The sequence below is a fragment of the Perissodus microlepis genome, chromosome 4, assembly GCF_051167445.1.
Source record: "Perissodus microlepis isolate ML-2025 ecotype Zambia chromosome 4, ASM5116744v1, whole genome shotgun sequence".
NCBI lineage: Eukaryota > Metazoa > Chordata > Actinopteri > Cichliformes > Cichlidae > Perissodus > Perissodus microlepis.
In genome coordinates, this window is record NC_140464.1 from 6,412,827 (window position 1) to 6,436,443 (window position 23,617).

General features: G+C 39.2%; 1 protein-coding gene and 1 non-coding gene across 2 annotated transcripts in view; both read right to left on the minus strand.

The window, feature by feature from the left end:
* ngfra (nerve growth factor receptor a (TNFR superfamily, member 16)) overlaps positions 1 to 6,688 on the minus strand; it is a 33,597-nt gene extending 26,909 nt beyond the window's left edge. Inside the window, exons 1-2 of the mRNA XM_084925283.1 lie at positions 6,254 to 6,688; positions 3,371 to 3,533 (exon numbers count right to left, since the gene is read on the minus strand). Coding sequence (XP_084781409.1) covers positions 3,371 to 3,533; positions 6,254 to 6,292 — 202 coding nt within the window. The 5' untranslated portion in view covers positions 6,293 to 6,688. The remainder of the gene's footprint in view (positions 1 to 3,370; positions 3,534 to 6,253) is intronic.
* A 6,600-nt stretch (positions 6,689 to 13,288) lies between these two features.
* trnai-aau (transfer RNA isoleucine (anticodon AAU)) lies at positions 13,289 to 13,362 on the minus strand. Its single transcript has one exon. It is a non-coding gene; the product is annotated as a tRNA-Ile (tRNA).
* Between the last annotated feature and the right edge of the window lie 10,255 nt (positions 13,363 to 23,617).

The window sequence follows — 23,617 nt, forward strand, 5'->3', positions numbered from 1 at the left end:
TTCCCTCAGATTTGAAACAGGTGTTTCAAACATAGAGGGAATATTATTAACCGGAGCTATTCCAAGGAAGACCAAATTAGGCAAAATATAATTTAGCAATCAATGTCCGCTCTTGCATCCCGTACTAATGTCACTTTTTTTAGGGTGTTATGTAGGGAACTAGCTTCATCTGATACATCTGCTACAGCCAGAGAAGACCTGCCAGGAGAAAATCTCCATTTTCCCTTTCTTTATCCAAAGTTAAAAGAAACTTGATGCTCTGCTTCAGCCGTCCCCAGACATTCCATGATTTGAATTTTCCTTTAATTTCCAGTGAGTCCCAGTCCAGTTGGCCAGCAGGGCTCTTCCACATTGACTCCTGGGGTTTTGCCCCACATATTGCATTCAAGCACCTTTGAATGGCTTACTAAGTGAGGCAAGTCTGGTTGTCTTATCTCCCATGACAGCAGTGAAAGTGAAGGAGACTGATAAATATTTTATTGCTGCTGATGCTGGCACTCGTCCCGAGCTGGGACCGGGGAGACCATTGGTAGGTGGAGGAGTAGAAGTGGGATACAGGAAGTGGGATATTAAAGGGGGTCGAGGTGAATACAGATTTGCCCTTATTTACCGTGAAACAGGAAATGGATGTGTTGGATTTTACTCTTCAATTATTCATATCTGCACTTTAGAAAATGTATTTATAGCATTCGTTTTTCGAGTAAGGTCACTGTTTTAGCCTCTAACCTTTGCTTGTATATAAACGCCACTCAGCCTTATTTTAGCGACTGTGCTCCTGGGGGTTTCAGGTGCATTAATATTTAAATTGCCGAAACAAAAACAATGCAGAAAAGTATAAAAATGCATTTGCACCGGAAATTGAATTTAACCTCCTGGGTATTTGAGGTTAATTGTTGAGTGTTTATCAGTGGTGAATACTGTTCTTGTATTGCAAAGCAAGATAACTGTTCGCTGTTAGAGGCACAATAGGCTTTTCAATATGGTTTAATTAGCTGGATCAAATTGGTAAAGATGCACTGATGTAACAGTATGCATGATAAATGAGCAGATCGTGCCCTTTGGTGCCTGGCTCTCTAATACCATTTTATCCGCTAATACAGACGATGAGTCATAGCAACAGGAAGGGGGAGGGGGCGGCATGCTGGCTGAGAAAAGTGAGAACAGGAGATGAAGGGAGACACGACAAGAATTGGTGAGCTTTGCTGGTGTAGAGGGGTTGGGGATGAGGGAGAGAATGAAACAATGTCTATTCAGAAATGCAGTCAAGAGAGCCAGCCCACATTATAGGAAAGTAGAGCTGTGGTTTAGCATCTACACATCATCTGCCACTGTTTGCCGTAGCAATATGAAAAGGAATATGGTGTGCGAGACGAAGTCCTCGTGACGTCAAAGCAGTGATAAAGTCCAGACGCCCATGAAATAGCAGCGCGCTTCTCCTCAGACTCCAGACACCACTTAACCAATTAGTCATTCCAAGTTATCAGATGCGTTTTTCAATGTTAACTAATATTTATAATATTAATTCTTAATCTGGATTTTCAACAGCGCTGATGGAAAATCATAAAAATCTCACTTTTACTTTTGCACATCAGCCCATTTTTGTCAAGTCCATGCCTCTTCCTTTGCTTTGACACAGTAGGTTTATATGAAATTGACTCATTGTATCTTACCCGGGGGGTTTTTCAGCCTGTGGCACTGTTTTGCTCTACATGTAGAAAACTGGCTCCCTGTTGTTGCACCAACAACTGCAGCTCTTGAGATACCAAAGGCAAAAAACTTCAAAGGATTGAAATTAGCCCGACTTGAGATGCTTAAATAACATAATGTGGCTCAGAGATTTGCATTTTGTTATGCAAACAAATTCACAAGTCCAAGACTTGAATTCTCTGTGGATAAAAAGTATTCCTGCCAGTCCGTAATCATTCCTCCACAATTTAATCATCTCCCTCGTAATGGCATCCAGTTGATATTTTGGAGGGTTCTGTTTAGCACATGGGAAGATTTAGTTAAAAGACTTTTGCTCAGCACTTCTTGTTTATGAAAGGATTTTTCAGCACATGTTGCCATAATGGATTCACGCCACAAGTCAGTGTTAAACAGTTCTGCAGCTTTTGTTGAACTACGCAGTGACACTCGAGACCTTTACTTTGCATGCTGACAGAGCTACAGAACAAGAGAACTGCTACGACAAAATGCAAAAATCTTATTTTCTTCTTTGTGTTGTTGTGAAGTTGGAACCTTTCCTAACTCTGGGAAAGCATAGAGCAAGTCCCTAATGGTTTACAGCCTCAGCCGAGCTTTAAATGAACACATTTGGACCCACTTACAAGCATCAAACTGATGAATTCCTGCATTATTTGGGGGTAACTTGATAGAGACAGATCATACAGTTTATACAAATTGGTCAATAACAGTATTTCTGGCTTTGAAAATCTTTGTTTTTAGTTTGGATCTTGAGACCCCCAAATATGAATGGCATGTGTAAATAAAGATGATGCAATTGTTAAAAGTTTGTGTTGATTAGATGTGTCTATGTTGGTAATCACATTCAGTTTTGCAGCTGTGCGTGAGTTTATATGTGTATATACTGTGTTTGATTTGTTTCTGGATTTATTTTAATCCTCTTAGATTGGCCTTACAAGAAGTAGAGTCAAGTTTTTTGCATCCTAAAGTTCTATAATGCAAAGATTTAAGAGTTGGTTGCTTAAATGCCCGTAATAAAAAAAACAAACATGTTCGACCTGCTTTATTAGAACCACTCTGCACTTATATGAAAACTCTTTGTGTGGTTTGTGGTTGTATTTTGGTTGCGGTAAGACTCATTGTTGTTGAGCTTTGTTTAGGCGGAAGGTTTCAGGGCCACAAATAGGAAAGGCAACACAAAATTCCGTAAATATCACAAAATGGTTTCAAGAGTGTTATCTTTTAATACAATACTTTGAAACTTGCTTGGTGTATGCATTGTTGCCTGTTGATCAGTAAAAAATGTGTTTTCCTAGTGGAAATGAAAAAAAATTTATTTTTACAGTTAGGAAAAAAAATGCTTTTAGCTCATGTAAATGAGAAAAAAAATCCCCTTGGCTCTTGTGTGTTTTGCAGCCATAAATAATAGCAAGCCATTGGTAGAGCGTTTGCACAGTATTTAATCAAGTTGAAAGCTGTAAATGTTAACAAACTGTTAATTAGTGGATTTGAAGCCTCACTCTCCACACATCTATTCTAGGATTTAACCTAAAGCAAAAAACAAACATTTTACCAAATAATGATATATTAACCAACATCAGAGAAACTTGCTTTGTAACTTTGATTTGATTACTCTATTCATTTTTAATTGCATGCACAATAATAATAACAGTAATACAATACTCACTGTCCAAACACTGAACGCAGACGGTCTGAGTAACGTCGCATTTCTTAAACACTCCCTCTCCAGGTGGACACTCAATGCAGCATTCTCCATTCCTGGTGAACTGGCGAGATTCGCAGGAGAGAAGCACAGCCCGCTCCGTCTTGGAGGCCAGCACCGCTGCCACCTGGCACACCGGGACACCGGCACAGTAAATCAGAGAGCAAACTTTCACACATAGACAAACGTGCTGCGCAGGACCGCTGTGGCGTGCAAGGCAAAGCAAATTGATGAAAATTACTGCCAGGTGTCCAACCTGTTCCTTAACTCTAACTGCCATCGGGATTCATCATAAATCATGTTGTCTCCGCCTACATTAGACACACTTTAAACAAGGCAGTCGTCTAAACTGTCCTAATAGCTCCCCTAAAGGCACATCAGTTCTAATAGTAAACTTATGACATGCTCCAGCCAGGGCAGTAAGCATAAAATCATGGGTGCACGACATTATACACATGCCTGTCCTAATTACTGTCTGAAGGTGAAAGTTGTTGTGAATGTCAGCCTCTGCTTCCGATCTCCTCTGGCACATGCGCACAAGCACTTGTATTTCTACACTTGTGAGGACTTTATAAATTGTAAAAGTGCATTTCCTCTCACCAACCTCCCTCAACCATAACATGCATGTGTAAATCCATCCTTTACTTTAGCCTTAAATTTTTAAATATGGCTAATTCAAATTGGTCTACATGATGGAGGTTCATTTTTTTTTATTAAGTTTGAAGGTGAAAGTTTACATTGTGGAGACTTTTAACAATAAATGGGAGATAGGTCCCCAGATTAAAAAAAAAAGTTCACTCTTATGAGTCAGCAGCTGAGGTCGTGAATTAATTCTAAAGTCTTGTTTCTTTGCATATTTAAGCACCACATTTAATCATGTGGTCTCTGCACTCTAAATGCTTTTTATGGTGTTTCTTTCATGCATGCACAAATTATTTGTCACTAATATCCTGTCTGGTAATGCCCCATCCTCCCCCATTATCACCTCCTCTGTGTTGCATTTCCCTCCGTCCTCTCTGATATAAATTCCATGCAGCTTTACTCGCAAAAGAACTGAGGCTTTTGCGAGAGAACTGTGTGTACAACAATGCGAAATGAAAAGAATTCATACCCAGACGTTGGAGAACAAAGAAAAGCGTTATACTGAGTCACTTTCATGTCCTGTGGCTTTTATTATGTAACGAGCAAAAGCTCATTTCCACTTAATTCACATTTGCTGAGACATCAATTCAGTCTTTTTTCTGTCTTTCTCTCTGTCATCCTTCCTTGCCCCCCCCCACCTCCTTCTCTACTGTCCCTGCTTTCATTCAGAAACAGATGTACTGAGCAGCCAGCACCGCTCTCTCTCTTTCTCTCATTCCCACTTCTCTTGCTCAATATTTCCCCCTATCTGTCACTCCACTTTTTGCTCTCAAGGTGCATTCCTCTTCCTAATCATTTTTCCTGACTTTACAGCCTGTTATCTCGACGTTTTTGCACAAATTTCTGTATCTGTAAGAGTACATTATCAGACTTTGAGTCTGCAAAAATGAAACTTGGATGGATCCCAAAACCATAAAAGACATTCCTTCTTACAGGGGATGGATTCATGTCTCTAACTGCGCTCCCCTTCCTTTTACGTCTCACAGGAATTTCACTCAGCTAAAACACAGATTAATGACAAATACAGTGAAATGGGCAGCAGGAATATGCATACACATATTAATAAAAATGTACAGTGACGCAGCTATGATATGCTTGGTTTGCTCCCACTTCAATTTCATGGTCAATTTGAGAGTTTATTTCTAAATTTAATTCTACCAAAGTGCATCCAACCGTCACCACTCTTTAAACCAGCTGTCATAACAGAGTGTCCGCTCACATCCAGGGCTGTTCACATGATGACTGAGCCACACAGCCCAATAAGACCAGCTGCTGTGCACTTAACAGAGTGCTGGGAGGATGTGACCTCTGCTTCTGGCTTTATTACCACCATCTCCTATAATCAACCTTTTTCCTATAATCAGTACTTTAATTTTAAGAATGATATGATTTTAAGCAAAAACAAAAAAAAGAAAAAAATCCACATTTTTGCATGAACATTCAAGCATCTTTCTCTGGTTTTCATTTAACACCCCAAATATGGCCAAAATACCCTAAAAAGTAAACATTTTGACAAAACATTATTATAAACTCATTACAGGTATTAAACTCTAGGTCAAAGCATCCACCAGAAGCTTCTGGTGTCTGCATGTGACCCAGGGTGAAGAAGATATCGAAGATATTTTCCATAAACATAATTCCAGCAGTGCTTCTGAACTTTTTCTCCCATGCGTGAAAACCAAAAGGGAGGTACAAGTGCGCATTTAGGGGAACGTGTGTGCGTGCGTGCGTGTGTGTGTGGGTGGGTAGGTGGGTGCGCGCACAGCTGAACATCAACTGGTCTGTCCACAAAGTCATAATCAAATGAGTTGACATGTAGCTACATGCAGCACCCGCGTGTCACGTTTAACCAGATAAACGACTTACTGCTTGCCTCACAACAGCAATAAAATACATATTTACAAACACATGACAGAAATGTCTCAAAACGGATTATAAATGCCACACAATGGTCAAAAAAAAGTCACCACGAAAGTCCCAACAGGGGCAGCAGCAGCACAGATTTGCAAAGTGGGAAACAATTTCAGCTCCAGATGGCATGTTACTGAGGGAATCATTATTGAGACGTCACAGTGAAAGGAAATCCTTAAAAAAATGAAAAAGTGAAATGAAAAAGTCCATCGGGTCACTAAAACTCCATTTAAAGAATGACAGCATTAAAGAAGCAGGGTACTGCTGCAGTCACTTACTGCACAGACTACTTACCAAAGCGCATGAAATGACCAGCGATAAGGTAGAAGTCATCCTGATTCGTCAGCCGGAGTCACATAAAAGAGGTGTTGTGCAGAGAAAGCAGACCTATGTGTATGAGGAGAGCCGCTCAGCAGAAGTGCTCATTTTAATTCCAGCGGCACGGATTTTATCAATGAGTCCGCACCATCGCGCGTCTGTCCGGGACCTCTGGACCGGAGTCAGTTGCAAGTGTAGGTGCACCTCCTCAGCAGCGCCACTACTTACACACTAACGCACCAGCACACAGAGTGAAGACGAGGCGGAGGAGGAGGTGCAGGAGACCGTCCTGTCCGGAGTACTGCAAGTGCACTGCGGAGGAGGCAGGCGAAAAGAGGAGAGGGCCACGTCCACCCTCCACTTTATTACTCCTGATGCTCCTGCAGTGCAACCTGCTCCTCTCCCTCTCTCTCACACACACACGCACTCTCTCACTCGCTCTCTCTCTCTCTCGTTTTAGTCTCACGTGAGGTCTCACTAGCTGAAAAATATCAAATAATGAAAATGATTCATATTTATTATTAAAGACCGACGTGAATGTGTTGCACATTCAGTAATAATCCCCACACACGTCTTTGTTGTTATTGCTATATACCCAAAAGTATGTGGACACATCTGTCTACATTCTCTTGGCCCCACAGTAACACTTTCATGCCACTTTTATCCTGCCTTTGATCTAATATCATCGTGCACGTTACAGAAATTAATTATACTGTATCTTTATATCTTACACGAAAGAGTCACGTGAGAGGTTTGGGGAAACCCTCTTTCTAACACCTGGGCTAAGTCGACCACCGAGTATCAGCCAGTTTACGAGTAATGACAATTACTCGTGAGTGTCTACATATTTATGCTAATGTAGCGTTTGGTTCTTCAATTTGTCGTGTTTTTTGTGGTGGAGTGGCCGCTGGTGTGCCAAAGACTTCGCTGTAGCTTGTGGCATTGTTGAGCTGGATTGCATTATGCTAAAGTGTGTTTCTAATGTTTCTAAAAGTGAAGGAAGAAGGCACGATATTGGAAACAGAAAGAAAGAGCACCACTGATTCCAGTAGTCTCCAAACTTACCTCTAAAATTAGGTCAACAGAAAAACAAGTCCACAAAATCACTGCAGCTATTCCTTCTTTTATATTCAATAGTGGTTTTATTTTACTACTTTATCTTTTTATTGTCATTATTATTTTGAATGTGTTGCGAATCTTTTGCAAAAAAAAAAGGATAGTCCCATGATGGATTTCAAGGTGTATTATCGCCATGCACCACAAGAGGGCGACTCAGCTGAGCCACAGATCAGCAGCAGCTCACTCAGTCTTGTGTGATGATCTTGAGCTTAAGACTGAAAGATGAGGTTTTTCTTCCTCCCACTTCACAGCGAGAAGTGCACCGTGAAAAGGATTGATTTTCACTGAATTCTGGTTTCGTGTGTTGCTGATGCTACGGCACAATTTAGTGCTGTGCGTACTTGAAGAGGAGCCTCCTGAAAGGGGTTTAGACTATAAATGTGTTTTTGATGTCTAGTCCTGAATTTTATCTACCAAGCTGAAAAGTCTCTTTAATTCATGACTCATTTTCTAGTGCAGCATTTGGCAGTTTCACACTTTGACTGCATTTTGAAATAGTGCATTTTGAAACACTTGTTTGGAAACCTGCCAGACACGTTGAGGTTTATTGAAGTTTAGATCACATTAATCCCATTAAGTGCCATCTGCTTCATCTTTTTTTTTTTTTTTTTTGTCAAGATCATACTAAATTTGGCGAGACCACTCCAAAACCACTAATGCACGTCTAAGGATTGTAATTGTGTTTGATGCCCATTGAGGTACTTAGCCTTTACATTTAAGGAAAACCAGTGTTGATGGATATTGATCCAAGAAAACGTGGCAACGAACCAGTTGGAGTCACCAAAAATTGGACAACTTTATCTGCTTCAAACCTCTCCCAACCTTTTCTTCTACAATCTCCCTGACACTAGCATTTCTAAATTTTTCACACTGATCATCAGCTCAGGGGACACAGAGGCCGAAACAGCAGCAGCAGCCACAAGGCGATTCAGTTACACTGTTGAGATCCGAATGCTCTTCGTTATTGATCTCGGGACACATCAATTTTCCCACTTCCTACATCCTCCTTTAAGATCACCCCTGTATCATCTCTATCTAACCCCCTTCTCACGACTTTGACAGCGCTCTTCTCCATCAATACTAGTGTCTTTGATATCGCATTCCTATGATGATCGTGCTTGAGCCAGGATTTACAACCTATAATCACTACAGTGTCAGTAGAGCCACTATAGAAGTGCAAGTAATTACCACGGGTCCTGCCATTCCTGCACATGTTAAATAAATGTTAATAATTAGCTTGTTTCAACCTTGTTGTTGATGCTGTCATCACTGTTCTAACAGTGTAACATAGATGTTCTACAACACACAGAGGAAACAGCCATAAATAGAAAAATGCCCTCTGAATGTGAACTCTATTAGTGCTGTAACTGATATATGTTTACAAGGCCTTTGGTAGGATACATTCTTTTTGCATGTATCACGTTTCAGTCTTATTGCTGGTCGGCAAAAGGAAACATTATGTCAGCCGGCAAGGTCACAATTATAATATAATCTTGATGAAGAGGGCTTGCTGCATGGTAAAAGGCGTTAGTTGAGGGCAGCAACACTTGACATTCCCGGCAACACAGTGTTATTTATTTATGTATGTAATTGTATGTAATTTATTTATCTCTTCTTCTTTCAAAACCAGACCAAGGGAAACTTAATTTAACTGCACAATAAGCACAAATTATACTACAGTGAGCATTTAAACATCGCAAATAGCAGTTTAAGACTCCCTTCATCCTCGCACCAAATGACCTATTTACTACAAATTGGAAGAGCAGATAGTATCTGCATCTGGTGATCAAAAATGACTCATCTCAGTTTTTGACCATATAATTTTGATGTTTTTGTAACCCAGCTGGAGGCCAAATTAAGCATGTTTTATCAAAACAAATCCAGTTATTAAGACAATAATGAGCAAAGTGTATGTCCTTCCTTTTATGCACGTTCATACCCTCCTATTGGTTTTTACCTATGTGAGAAAAACTTTGGCTTGTCGCTACCAGTCTTGATACCAAATACTTGAACATCCAAATACTAAGAGTATCTTTTAGTGCATTGAGAATTAATGCTGCTTAAATATGTGAGTAATAGTAAAATTAATTTGTACTGAAGAGGAAAATTGGACAAAAGCAGGGGGAGGGGGATAGAAAACTTTCAATTTCAGTGGACCCAGCACCAAGTTACGAGTCAAAGAACAGAATTTTCTGTCTTTCACAGACAAAGGATGTCACTTGGTCTTCAAGTAGTGACTATAAAAACATTCCAATGATGACACTGTGCCCACATATAATCATGAAGTCCACCCACGCTTTACATATTTTCCGTTTTATGCAATTTAAAAGACTGCAGTGGTTGGGTGTAGTTTTGGCCTCAGCCACAAGAGAGGTGGAGCACTCATCCTGTATTGCTGACACACAAGTGGACAAGTGAAGCTGGTCCTGGACTGTGAACTGTGCTGGAAAGAAACTTTGAGTTAATGAGCAGAAGCTTTATGATGTGCAGTGTGTGCAAATAAAGTCAGGTGTTTGCGTAGCATTGACAAAAGCCACAAACGCATAACCAAGTTTGGGTTTTTTGGACAATTCTTTTCACTGCGAGCTGTGCAAAGTGATTTATTAAGTTAGCTCCTCTCCTAATTGGGTTAGTGATTAATGACTTCCACTACACTTCCACTACTGAACAGGATGAACCTCATTTTCTCCATCTCGTATTTTCATACGGTTTCATCTTGTCTGAATCCCTGTGTGAAAGAAAACGCCAGAGTTCGCTGAGCATTACTATAACTGAATGCTGAACAAGACAAAACCGTACCCAACTCTCACTGAAAGCACCAACCGTCAGTCACACCCTTAACTGTGAATAACTTTTGGCCGTTCTACGACTTAAATATTTTGATGCTTGATTATTAAATAGATTAGTTACATAAAAGATTAATTATACAGTTGTCTTGAAGGACCACAACTTTTTTCCCTCCTCTACAGTTAGAAATTTTAACATAAATATATATATATATATATATATATATATATATATATATATATATATATATATATATATATATATAAATATATATATATATAAATATATATATATATATATATACAGTCCCGATCAAAAAATTAAGACCACTTGAAAAATGGCAAAAAAAATCATATTTTGCATGTTTGGATCTTAACAAGGTTTCAAGTAGAGCTTCAACATACAACAAGAAGAAATGGGAGTGAGACAAAATATTTATTTTTTAACATTTATTGAAAACAACCTTTAAACTGAAACAGGCAGTTTTACAGATGATCAAAAGTTTAGGACCAAAAACAAAGGACATCTTCAAAGGCCTTGTCTCACTGAATGTCACAGAACTGCAAGAGAGCACGAAACATGGGGCATTGAAAGATGGAAGAAAGTTTTATTCTCTGATGAGAAAAAATTGAACCTTGATGGTCCTGATAGTTTCCAACATTACAGGCATAACAAGCAGATCCACCTGAGATGTTTTCTCCGTGCCACAGTGGAGTGGGAGCCATAATGGTCTGGGGTGAGTTTTCCTTCAGTGGAACAATGGAGCTTCAGGAGGTGCAGGGGCGTCAAACAGCTGCTAGCTATGTCCACATGTTGAAGAAAGCATCCCTCATGACCAGTGATGGGAATAACGGCGTTACAAGTAACGGCGTTACTAACGGGGTTACTTATTTCGGTAACGAGTAATCTAACTAATTACTATTCCTATGGTTAAAACGCCGTTACAGTTACTAACAAGAAAACGCGGTCCGTTACTATTTTTCAACAAACAGACGGTTGAAGCTGTGTTCAGCTCACCGCATTTTATATCAGTTGCACGGAAGTAGCTGTAAGCAATCTGGGCGCTACAGCTTTAAGCAGCTGCGCGCGCTCCCGCGGACGGTAATCACGATCACTTTCACGTAAAACCAGAGTCATGACAATATATATGCGGCGTTTTTTCATCAATATTTTCGTCACGTTTACTGTCTAAGGACAGCGCTAGCAAGCACTCTCTGCTTATGAGCAAAAAACAAAACAAAACAAAAAAACAGGGGAAGTTTTAGGAGTGACGGAGAGAGTGAGAGAGCGAGAGAGAGAGACAAAGAAAGACAGCCGAAAAAGAGAGAGAGCGAGTTTTGAGATGTGAGAGATTTGTGATGTTTAGCATGTTTGGAGTGTGTAGTTAATGTGTTTTCTTGTGTAGTTAGTGTGTAGTGTTGTGGATAGTTTTGTGTTGTGTGTCAGAACAATGAGGCGACTGCTGTCTCCAGGTAGAAACAGGAGTGATACACCTGCTGCTGTCAGACCTGCAGGTATCAGGCTGTGATGTTCTCCTTTATAGTGGACAGAAATAATTTGTGTGGCATCATATTGAATACAGAACAGCTGATTGTTCTGTAAATAGTTTGAAATGGTTATTTAAAAAAAGGGTAAAAGGTAAATGGCTGCAAATAACTTTGTTGTCTGCAAAACTTGTGCATAGGATTTTAAAATTGACAATTTATATTTGCATTTAAAGTTATGAAATATGATTCATTAATCATGTTTGTGGTTGTTACAGTAATCAGAGTTTTTCTACTCTGATTTTATATATTTTTTTGTCTGATTTTAGATCAGTTGTGTTAATACAGTATGTCAAAATGAAAACAAATTCAGACATGTGAGGTTGTGCTGAAAAGGATGATACCAAACAAGGCAAAGTAAATAGTTTTTAAAGGTGAAATGCAGAGGGAAAATCAAAAGTAGTTAAAAATGTCCAATTATACCCTGGACCCCAGAGGGTTAAACGTTTTTTTTTTTAAAGAACGCAATAGTTACTTTTCAAGTAATTAATTACTTTTAGAATATTGTAACTCAGTTACTAACTCAGTTACTTTTTTGAAGAAGTAACTAGTAACTATAATTAATTACTTTTTCAAAGTAACTTGCCCAACACTGCTCATGACTGAGGGCCCTCGTCTATGTGGACTGGGTTTTTCAAAGAGCCAATGCTATTGTGCACAATGTCAGCAGGACAAGGGACTTCTCCCAGGAGAATAGCATCAGTCTTTTGGACCATCCTGCATGTTCCCCTGATCTAAATCCAATTGAGAACCATTGGGGAAAGATGGCAAGGAAAGTTTACAAAAATGGACAACAGTTCCAGACAATAGATGCCCTTCGAGGCATGCCAAGAATGCCACAACAAATTTTTGAAGTGATCAACAATAACGGTGGAACTACTCATTACTGAGTTCATGTTTGGACCTTTGATTTCTCTTTCGGGGGGGTTTATGGTTTTTTTTGGAGGTGTGGTCCTAAACTTTTGATCAGCTGTAGAACAGCCTCTTTCAGTTTAAGCATTGTTTTCAATAAATTGCATGCTCACAGAAATATTTTGTCTCACTCCCATTTCTTCTTGTTGCATGTTTAAGCTCGACTTAGAACCTTGTTAAGATCCAACCATGCAAAATATGATTTTTTTTGGCTTAAACTTTTTATTGGGACTGTATATGTGGATTGACTTTCTTTTCCAAGAAATGAGATTTGTTGGCAATTTTGTGCCCTAGATGCTACTGTTTGGTCTTCACCCAATCATAGAAAAATGCATCCGTGGGTGTAATCACCATTTTTGTACACTTGTAGCCACAGTGGCTAACCTTTATTTATAAACGTATTCTTACACAATCCCCTTTTATTTTTGAAATCATCTCCAATGATGAAATGGTCTCCGATTCACTCAGTCTTGTTTTTTCCTATATACTTAGGTACAAGGTACCGTCCCTACACGCTGCATTCATTCAGTGAAGCAGCGTGTAGGGACGGTACCTTGCTCAGGGGTAACTCAGGGTAGCACATTTAGTGGGTTTGAACAAGTGACTTTCTGATCATGCCTACTGAGCTTTCCCCTCCCAAAACAGCTTGTGGCCCGTACGGGGATCGAACCCGCGACCTTGGCGTTATTAGCACCACGCTCTAACCAACTGAGCTAACTGGCCTACCTTGTATACCACCTCTTTGCCGGATATTGACATGTGCTGAACTTATTCTGTTCAAATGTGAACATAATGGAAAAAATTTTTTGCCTTCCATGAATAGAATAAAAAATATTCACATATTCTATCAATACTTGCCTTTTGTTCACAACCTGATTGCAGAAATGTGGGGAAAGTAGTGTTAAGGTTAATACTGCTTTGTCAAAAACATGGCGTAAGATCTGAAAGAACGATGTAAACTGAGGGAATGGATTCAATTTCTTGCATACTGGTGTGGATATAAAATACAGATGTTGTGGTGTTTAGACAAAGATAAGTCTAGTCGAGACAAGAGCCTCTCCTGTTGAGTCTAAAGACGGGATGACCCCTGTGTGATGTTTAACCACACTGATTTCTTATCTTTTTGCCGTTGAGGTGACACATTGTGTCTGATGTAACAGTTGGAGGCCCACTGTATACAGTTATGTCTCAGCATGCATTGGGAAACATGCCGGGGGAGCCATACGGAGTCGGGAGAGTGGACGCCACATGTTTTTAACTGGCTGCCAAGTAGGGGATAGTACATCACCTGTGACTGGTTACAGATCTAAAAACAAGAATTATAGATGAGATTCAACACAGAGGAGGAGGTGCTTTCACCCTTCACAAATCGTTTGCAAATATAAAACCACAAAAAGTACACGCTGAAGACTGGAGCTGAGCCAGAGCTGTAAGAGAGCATATACACTTTCCTCCTGACAGGCTGTCTTTAGGCTGTCATATAGATGGTGTGTGTGTGTGTATTTCTTTCTCCCTAGTTAACTTAATATCAAAGGTTCAAAGCAAAGAATAAAAACGGATCCTTTAGCGTTTAACGCACCATGCTGTGGTATTATTTCATGAAATAGAGAGGTTTTCTTACAAAAGTGTTCCCATATTTCAAATATATTTATGTAAAACAGATACTGTAAATTTCAACTGGATATTTCATCTCAGAATTTGTGGTCTGTTACAAGCATAAATAAATGTTTTAAATATAAGGGTTCTTCTTCCCAGTAGCTTAGTAAAAAGACAGTATGCCCATGTCGCTTCTGAGGTTTTACACATCAAGTAACAACCACAACACCCTCACTCCTTCCATAGGAATTATTAGGGTAAGTAGCAGCCAGCTGTTTATAATCAAATGCAATTAATTAACTGATAATGAGCAAGTGAGACCACTTCTATAAAAGTGGATGTTTTCACAGTTTGCTGGTCTGGAGCATTCAGATGTTTCTTAATACAATGGCAAAGTGGAGGGACATTAACGATTGTAGGGTTGTAACATAATTTCCAATTTAAAGTCTATTATTCTACAGTAAGAAAGATTATTCACAAGTGGAAAACGTTCAAGACAGCTGCCAATCTTTGCAGGAGTGCACGCCCCAAAAAATTCACCCCAAGGTCAGACTGAGTCAATCTTCAGAGAAACTGCAAACAATCCAAGAGCTTGATCTTGGGCTCTACGGGCCTTTGTGAGGATGTTAAAGTTTACCACGGTACAATTAGAAAAAGACTGAACATGGGTGTCTTGTTTGTAAGGGTTGTCTGGATGAAGCTTCTCTCTGAACAAATCACAAGACTTTTGGACAGTGTCCTTTAGACAGACAAGTCCAAAGTGGAGATTTTTGGCCATAATACACGACACCAAATTTAGTGAAAGCCAAACAAAGCATATCAGCTCAAACAGCTCATACCAATTGTCAAGCATGGGGATAGATTTGGGATTTGGGCTTATTTTGCAGACACAGGACTCGGGCACATTGCAGACATTGACCACGAACTCCTCTGTATACTAAAGTATCCTAGAGCCAAATGTGAGGCCACCTGTCCAACAGCTAAAGCTTGGCTTAGGTAATGCAATAGAACCGTGACCCCAAGCACAGCAGCAAATCTCCAACAGAATGGCTGAAACAGAAAAGAATCAACTTTTGCAATGACTCAGTCAAACTCCAGACCTCAACCTGATTGAAATGCTGTGCCAGAGCCTTAAGAGACCTGTGCATAAACAAATGCTCTGAAAAAACTTATTATGTCCTGATATTTAAAACCTTCAAACTGACAGAGGGTGTAATTTCTTTTTGCTGTCACTGTATGTATTTTGAAAAAAACAAAACAACAGCAGTACCAGATCTTGCACTCATTTACAGGCTGTTTTATGCATTTTAAGACACATGGCTGATGTTTTTAACAGTTCTTTTTCCCTCTGAGCAGTGCTAAGTGATTTACTTAGGCATAAATTTTCTCCTCTTCTAATTACAGTGAGTGTGTGATTAATGACTTCAGCTGCATTTTTATCCACAGAGCACGATGAATCCTACTTTCTCCTGTTACTTCCTTTTTGTCTGAGTGTATGTTTGTGAAAGAAACTGTCCCCCTGGGAAATGTGCTTCAGTGACTCATGTTTACAGTGCATTTTTACAAAGCCAGATTTTTCTTTCTCATCTCAAGGCCAATTCATTGGAAACACACCAGTGTTGCCCAAAATCAAAGCAGAGAGTCAAAATTCAAGACTTTTCATCTTAGAGTTTCCTGCTCATCTGTCGTGCTTGGACGTTCAAAGCCGTGTTTTCATCCATATACATTCCATAGTGAAGGAACAGGAAAGATGACCTGCCGCCAGCGACTTACACAAGATGCCAAGTTGGAGGCAGACATGAAAAGAAAGCTGAACTTGATTTAGCAGCAAACAAGTTTACAATAAATTAGACAAATTCCTGAACAGTTTCCAAGGAACACATAAAAATAAAGCAGGACGTAAAGGCTCATTAACAAAGTAGCTCCTGATTAACTTGTTGATGATTAACTGTTAAATTGCACAAAGACATATTACAAAACATTCTGAACAAGTATCAGCTGCAAATCTGAGCTAATCTTTTGTTCTCATAATGACTTATGCATATGAATGTAGTTGTGCATCCGACTAATTAGCCATGCAAGAGTTGGTATAAATGGACTGGCATAAAGTTTCATACAGGCATTGACTCAACAGTTCACCCTTCAGGATGAACTGTTGATCCCTTAACTTTTGATCTACAGCCAAAATGGCACTATGTGTAATTTGTACATGCTGGATTTGCGACCTGCAGATCGTGTGAAGAGTTACATGTGAAATGTGAGCTTGTTTTGTCACCTGTGAATGGGGCAGAATAGGGCAAACAATGAAACGGATGGATTTAGCCCAAGCCAACCTTTTTATGATCACCCAAGTAGCTTTTGTACCTAAATGCAACCAAACAAAACATAAACTGTGGATAACAGAAAACCTGAAAAGCAACAACACATAAAGCTTTTCATATTAGAGAGGTTTCTTTATTGTAAGCCATGGGACAACATATCTCATAGCATATTTTCAGATAATACCTCTGAGAAAGAATTTATATTGTGCACAGTTCTGATTATAGAAACAGCCACATGACAAGTTAGAAAGGTAGAGAGAGAAGGTCAAAACCTTGCTTTTCCCTCACTTCCACACAGCTGTACAATCACACCATGAAGTGGGTGTAAATGTCAGATTGTAGTATACAGGAGGTTGCAGAAATGGTCAGATCCCCTAATGAGACATTTGGAAGGTGCATGGTGAGGGCCGGGTTATGTCTTTTTTTTATTTTATTTTTTTTAATCTATTTTAGCATTACAGTGTAATCATGCTGTTTTTGTCCTGTGTCATAAATTGCTAATAAAAAACACAAAAGTCTTCCTCATCCATTGCATGTGTGGACATTAAGACCGTGTCCTTTTTTCTAACTTTATACAATAAAACTGGTGTTGCAGGGCTGGTCTGCCTCATTAAAAAATCTCTTCTAATGAGAAACAGTATAGATCAATGTTTATGTGTTTTCTAAAGAATTGCTTTGTTAGAAGTTTTTCTTTTTAAACCAGAATACTAATGTGGAAAAGATTGCATGGTGTATTTACCCCAAATACAACTGCACCCCAGGTCTCCAGAGGTTAACCCTTTTTCTGCGTGTGATAAGATGGTGTTCTGAAGTGAGCAAAACAGGGGAAATGTATTGCCTGAACCAAAACAGAAGGAAATCCTGTGGTTACTGGATAAGCACTGTTCAACTGAATAAATCATCAGCATTAATTAGTTAGAATGAGTGACTACAACTTTTTGGCTGGATGTTGCTATTTTTAACATTTCCCAGAAAAGTGCCCCAATGGTTCCCTCATTCTTATAAGTCTGATTCACATGTGCTGGATGACCATATCCTGCCAGAAAGCCTCTATTTCGTGACAGAGTGGATGGATTTCCAGGCAGCCGGAGGATGCAGCAGAGGTGTAGTAAAACATCTGAGTGAGTGTCATATTGCTTCTGAGATGGTTCACCATATTTACAGTGACCCAACACACACTCGGCCACCAAATACCAGTCGTTTCATACTTGATAAACCTCACCGAGACAAGCTGTACGGAGAATAGTATTATTGAGCAGGTGCGACGTTCCCGGGCGGTCGTATAAAACGTGCCCTGTCTGTGCCCTCTGTCTTGACATGGCTGGTGGTCGGGTTGTGTTCACATTCAGATTCACCTGCAGATCCCCTGCTGTCATTGCGTGGGGAGGCAGTAGCATGAAAGTACCAAGTTGTAAAACTACAGTACAAATGGTCCCAGTGTAACAGGAACCAGACGCTGCGAGCGCAGGATCACAGGCTCAGAAAACGAACACATCCGTGCAAAGACGGCCGTCTTAACGAGTCATTTCCTCTCATTTAGTATGAATTTTTTAATCTTCGAGCCCTAGCAGTACAGTGGTGCAGTGTTTGCCTCACAGAGGGTCCTGGGTTTTAATCTGCTGACCAGTTGGGACCTGTGACAGACTAGTAAGCTCTTCTGGGTGTACAGTGCCTCCTGCCTCATGGCAGCTGGGATAGGCTTCAGCCCAACTGTGACCCTGACTTGAAAAAGTGAAATTAAATGTATGGAAGGATGTATAGTTAGGAGCTAACTATACAGCCATACTCTTTTCATACCCAGTGGCAGAACTAATTAACCTAAATGTATAGTCACCCAGTTGTTTTGTCTCTTTTAATTAAAAACCATCTCTTGCTGTCTTTTTAAATCTGCCCTGCATTAATAAATGTGGCATAAATATTCAAACTAAGCTTACATAATTCAAAACATTTATTTCATTTTTAACATTTAATATCTTTACTGTCTTACAATAAAGATAGACTTTAAAAAAATCACAAATACAATCATTTTCTTTCATTAAATTTTTAGCCTGCATTCGTGTTTTTCTGGAAACTAGGTTGCATACCGAATATTTGCCCCTCTTCACCAATAATTCACTGTAATATCTAGCATGACGATTTTGTGTTTAGGGCTTTAACCACTGTAAAACTTGACTGCGAGAAAAAGAAGAGTGAGATGAATTTAGCCATGGATAAGAGGGGTAATGCATTTTATTATACTCATCTCCTGCCTTTTATTACTCCACATGGGTACTTAAAATTTAATTGTCATGGTTTATTGTTTATGAGATGCTGCTTTGATCATGTTGCTAGTCCTGAAAATGACATGAAAGTCTAGTTTTCTTAAACACTTTTGAATGGCTCGTATTAGCACAAATTCTTTACTTGTCACTCTCTCATCTCCCTCGTAGGAAGTGAAAGATTGTCTCAGATAAGATCTTTCTCTGATCCACTGTAAAAGGAGTAGTAGTTCTTATCTGGCTGCTTTTCTCAATTGACGCTTCAGCTAACCACTATTATCCTCCAAATGGATGAGCTGTTTCACTCAAGGTGATGGTGATGGAATATTGATGGCATTATTAAACCTTCTCTGCACCTTGAGATTGCATCGAGCACCGCCGTACGTAAGACTGCCGTTTCCTCTGAATCGATCAGAAATGTTATTATCATGGTGCACAAATTGATGTCTATGAATAAGGGAGGATGATGTCCTTTTTGTGTGCCTTTATGTGCAACCTGGGATCATAAAGGCCACCGATGGTCTTCTGATTTCTTAAGCACCTGGGAGAAAGTAGACGTCATATGAAAGGAGACAGAAGCGGTCGAGAAATCTGAAAAAAAAAATCTGAAAAGAAGTGCTAGGAGCAAAGCGAAGGATAGATGTGTTGGCAAAAAGGGATTAGTTGACTGAGAGCAATCCAAGGACGTGCATTGACAGCAGGGCACCAAAAAGAGACTAATGTGATTAGCTGGGTGGAAGATATTGAATAGCAATAATACAAAACCTGATCCTCTTCCTCTACCTTCCTCCAATCCTTTACATCTAGAATGTGATCTTCCACAGCAGCTCAATACTATGAAATAATATTGAGTAATGAAAGTTTTAATTACTTAATCCGTTTTTGTGCGCGCGGATCTGGGTGTGCATTTTGTTTTTTCGTCCTAATATGATTCAACCACTGCATGCAAGAACAGCAGCAAGGCTGATAGAGGCGTTTGTGTTTCTCTGCTTGTGTGTGTTAGGTGTGTGGTAGCCTTGCATTTCAGCCCCATCATGCTTTCTGTGTCACTGGCAGTGATCAAAGGCCTTGTGTTCTCAAGTCGTGTTCCTTCAAACGGCATACATGGCTGGTTGCTAATGTGCTGGAAATCCTCGGCACAGAGACAAAATAAACTTGTGTGTGCATGTGCGTGTGTGTGTGCGCGCGCGTGCATGCATGTGCGTCTGTAATGTATATGTCCATTTGTCATAATTCACAACTCTGAACATTAAATCTGTATTCATTGGCGTGGTTTTCTTTCCTGTCCCTGTTTTTTCCATTATTTCATTTCCCTGTATCCCTCTTTTCACATTACACATTACAATAACCTCCTCACTTTCCTATATGTTTTTTTGTTATTCAAGCCATACACCTCAGGCTTTCTCCACTCAGCCAACCATTTTATTGCCTAAAAAAAAGACCAATGGCTGAACTGTCAAATAGCTGCACATGATTAAATACTGTTTAAAAACCAGACTAAATTCATGGATCCTGCCATTTATAAAATAACCCCTATTAATGTGTTCATGTGTCACAGCAAATAAGCACATCAATATATTTGTGCTCTTGATAAATGGTTTCTAAAAATTTTTCTTGTGACGCCTATAATGATGTAACTTATTATGACTCACAACCACACGCAGTCTGGATAGCTGCAGGCCAGGCTACACAAAACCAACCACAGCAGTTATTCTGAATGAAATACTTCCACACGGTTTATTTCCAAGACCATAAAGAAAAGATTAAAGATCAGAAATCAACATCCAGTAAAAAATGATTGTTTTCACTCATGAAATCTGAAAAATATCAGGAGAATCTGGTCAAGAGGTTTTTCACAGCATGGACACAATGTGCTTCAGACACGTTGTCACTAATGAAAACTGCAGTGGAGAAAAGAAACTACACCCTCTTCTAGGTTTTACATATCAGGATTTTTTTTTAATCTTCTGTTAATTACCAAGTAAATACAACGGCATATGACATATTACACCGTGGTATTATTTATCTAACAAAAGCCAAGCCCAAATGCTGAAGCTGTGTAGGAAAGACTAAGTGCTACTAGGAATTAAAAGGATACGTAGCAGCTAGGTACTAATAATCACATACACTTGATTAGGTGATTATCAGCAAGTGTGAATACCTCTGTATTCAGGTGTGTGTTAACACACTGCTAACGAAGAAACAATTCAGTATTGTCTTCCTCACCAATATGGGAAGGGTTATAAGGCCACGTCCAAACAATTTGAAGTCAATTCTGGAGTCAAAAGTAAATAAACTGAATCAGTGTTGTAAAGAAAAGTGGACTAAAACTTCTCCATAAACATGAGAGAGATGGATAAATTCATACTGAGAATAATTTCCTCGAGTTATTGCTTCAAAAGGAGGTTCTGCAAACTTTTGAATCACGGGGTTTCCTTAGCTGTTTACCCACCACTTTTGCATTTTGCCTTAGTTGTTGCTACATAAAAAATAGCTCTGTGCGTCAAGTGTTGTTGTTTCTCCCAGCTTAAACTTATCTAATTCTAAGACCTGGTAAAGACAAGATGATTTTTTATTATGTTTTGATACATAAAACATTAAAATATAGAAAGAGTGTGTATTCTTTGTCATGTGAGTCTGTGTCTACACATGTTAACAAAAGGGCGCTACCATCATGTCTTTAAAAGTAAAAATGAGCCTAAAATAGGTTAAAGTTGAGATTCATAATTTAAAGCTGTGACTTCTTGCACACCGTTTCTTGAAGTAGCAAGACAAAGAGAAAGATGTAGCTTATGGTTAGGTAAGCTTAAGCTAAATTGAATTTATGTTACATGGTCTCTGCTCACTGCATTGGTGCCAGCCTCTTCCTGTATGTACATCCTTTTAGGCATGATGTACTTTGAGCTAAATTGCATTAACATGATCACGATGATAACGGTAATGTTCTGGTGTTTGATGGGTAATGTTTACATTTTCAGCATCTTGAGTTGCTGATACTTAAAGATGAGAGTGATGGGAATGGCACTGGTTAACATTTGGGTATAAATTAAAGAATTTGGGTAAACTGAAATTTTGACCCGGTGATGGCATCAGAAGAAAAAGTAAAATGATCACCCAAGTGTTATTAGAGTTCACAGTTCATGGATAGTTACAGCAGTGTGTTTTATCTGTGTTTTGTCTGTGAACTGTGAGTGTCTGTACAAAGTTTCATGGTAAATTACCATATCATCCAGTGGAGTCTCCAAGTTAAAAAAACACTGGCCCAAAGACACACATGATGCTCAAAAGCTATTAAATAAAAAACGTTTTCATATGTATTTGGACTCCAAACTGCATTTCTATAGGAGTCAAGCTCCAGTGTTACACTGCAATCCTGCACACAGATAGTGGTTAAGTTATAAGAGATCCATGATATATATCTTATTTAAGTGCTACTGACATGTTCCAATAATAAAGTGCTGTGGAAGCATTTTGCCTGGCCAGAGTGGGAAGATAATGTCTAAAGGTGAAATCCACTTCAGGGTCAGACCACAAACCCAGTATGCCACCGCTGATTGATTTACAGGGAGCTATTCTCTCATTTCACTCTCCGTAATAGGTCCTGTAATAGTCACTTGCAAAGCAGTTCTAAATTTTTAACATACAATTGTGTTACTTTATTGGTCTCCAGTCACGGGGTTAATGATTTAACGAGTGAGACTTTGTGAGAAACAGACACAAATTCAAAATGGAATGGGAATTTACTCAACTGGCGTGCAGTTATTTTCTTTAATTGTTTCCTGAACTTTGCCCTTGAGGTTTTCCCTGACCCGGCATATCCTGATGGGGCAAAATGACAGACATGAATTTAGGAAGATGGAATAGGGAGGCCCGGGTGTGAGTGTGTAAATGCGGCTGTTCTGGTCTGGGCCAGGTGGCAGCAAAGCCAAAAGTACCTCATTTACTTCTGACACAAACTCCTCCATCATCTCCATGTTTGAAGCCTGGATATATTCATAGTACTCCTGAACATTTTCAGTGAAATTCCCACAAGCTAAATGACATTTTAAAGAGGACTTAATGAGCACAGGGGTTCCCACATTAATGTCCTGTGTTTCATTGGTTGAACTAGTTTTGAAACAGCTGAAGACTTTTGAGAAATGTTGCCCTGTGTCTGCAACAAAAACAAAGACAGTATTTGATTATCATGCATCCCTTTATTCTCCATCCCAAGTCAACCCAATACTCATCTCACTGCCTCTGTCACAACCTTTTCATCAAAGCTCTTAGCTTCTAAAGCATCCTGTATCAGGAAAGCAGTAAACAGTGATGCTATTTTAATGCATCATCGATTTTAACCAGAAGTAGCAGAATTACAACTAAAGGAGTGCTGTAAGTTAAAAATATGAATGTTATTTAGTATTTCTTTCTGCCTTTAAAAAACATTAAATTTATAAACAATAATTATATTTTGGCATTAAAATATCAATTACAGAGCTTGCATGTACTGGGGTATTAACATTTTTATTATCCTGTTAATTTAGGGCAGGTCAATTGGGGGTTGGTCTAATAAATTTGTTAAGCTCTGTAATGAGAACAAATAAAGAGGACAGTATTTATTTCCCTTATATATTCTACATGTGTTGAGGATTCAGAGCCATGACACTACTTATAATACGTATAGAGCAAACTGCATATTTAGATATAATAGTTCCTAGAGGTTTGATATGAAAGAGTTGTACACTTGAGAGTTGAAGCCCTGTCAGACAAATCTAAAAACAGAGAATTTTAACTTTATCGATCCAACTTAATCAAGCAAAGGGT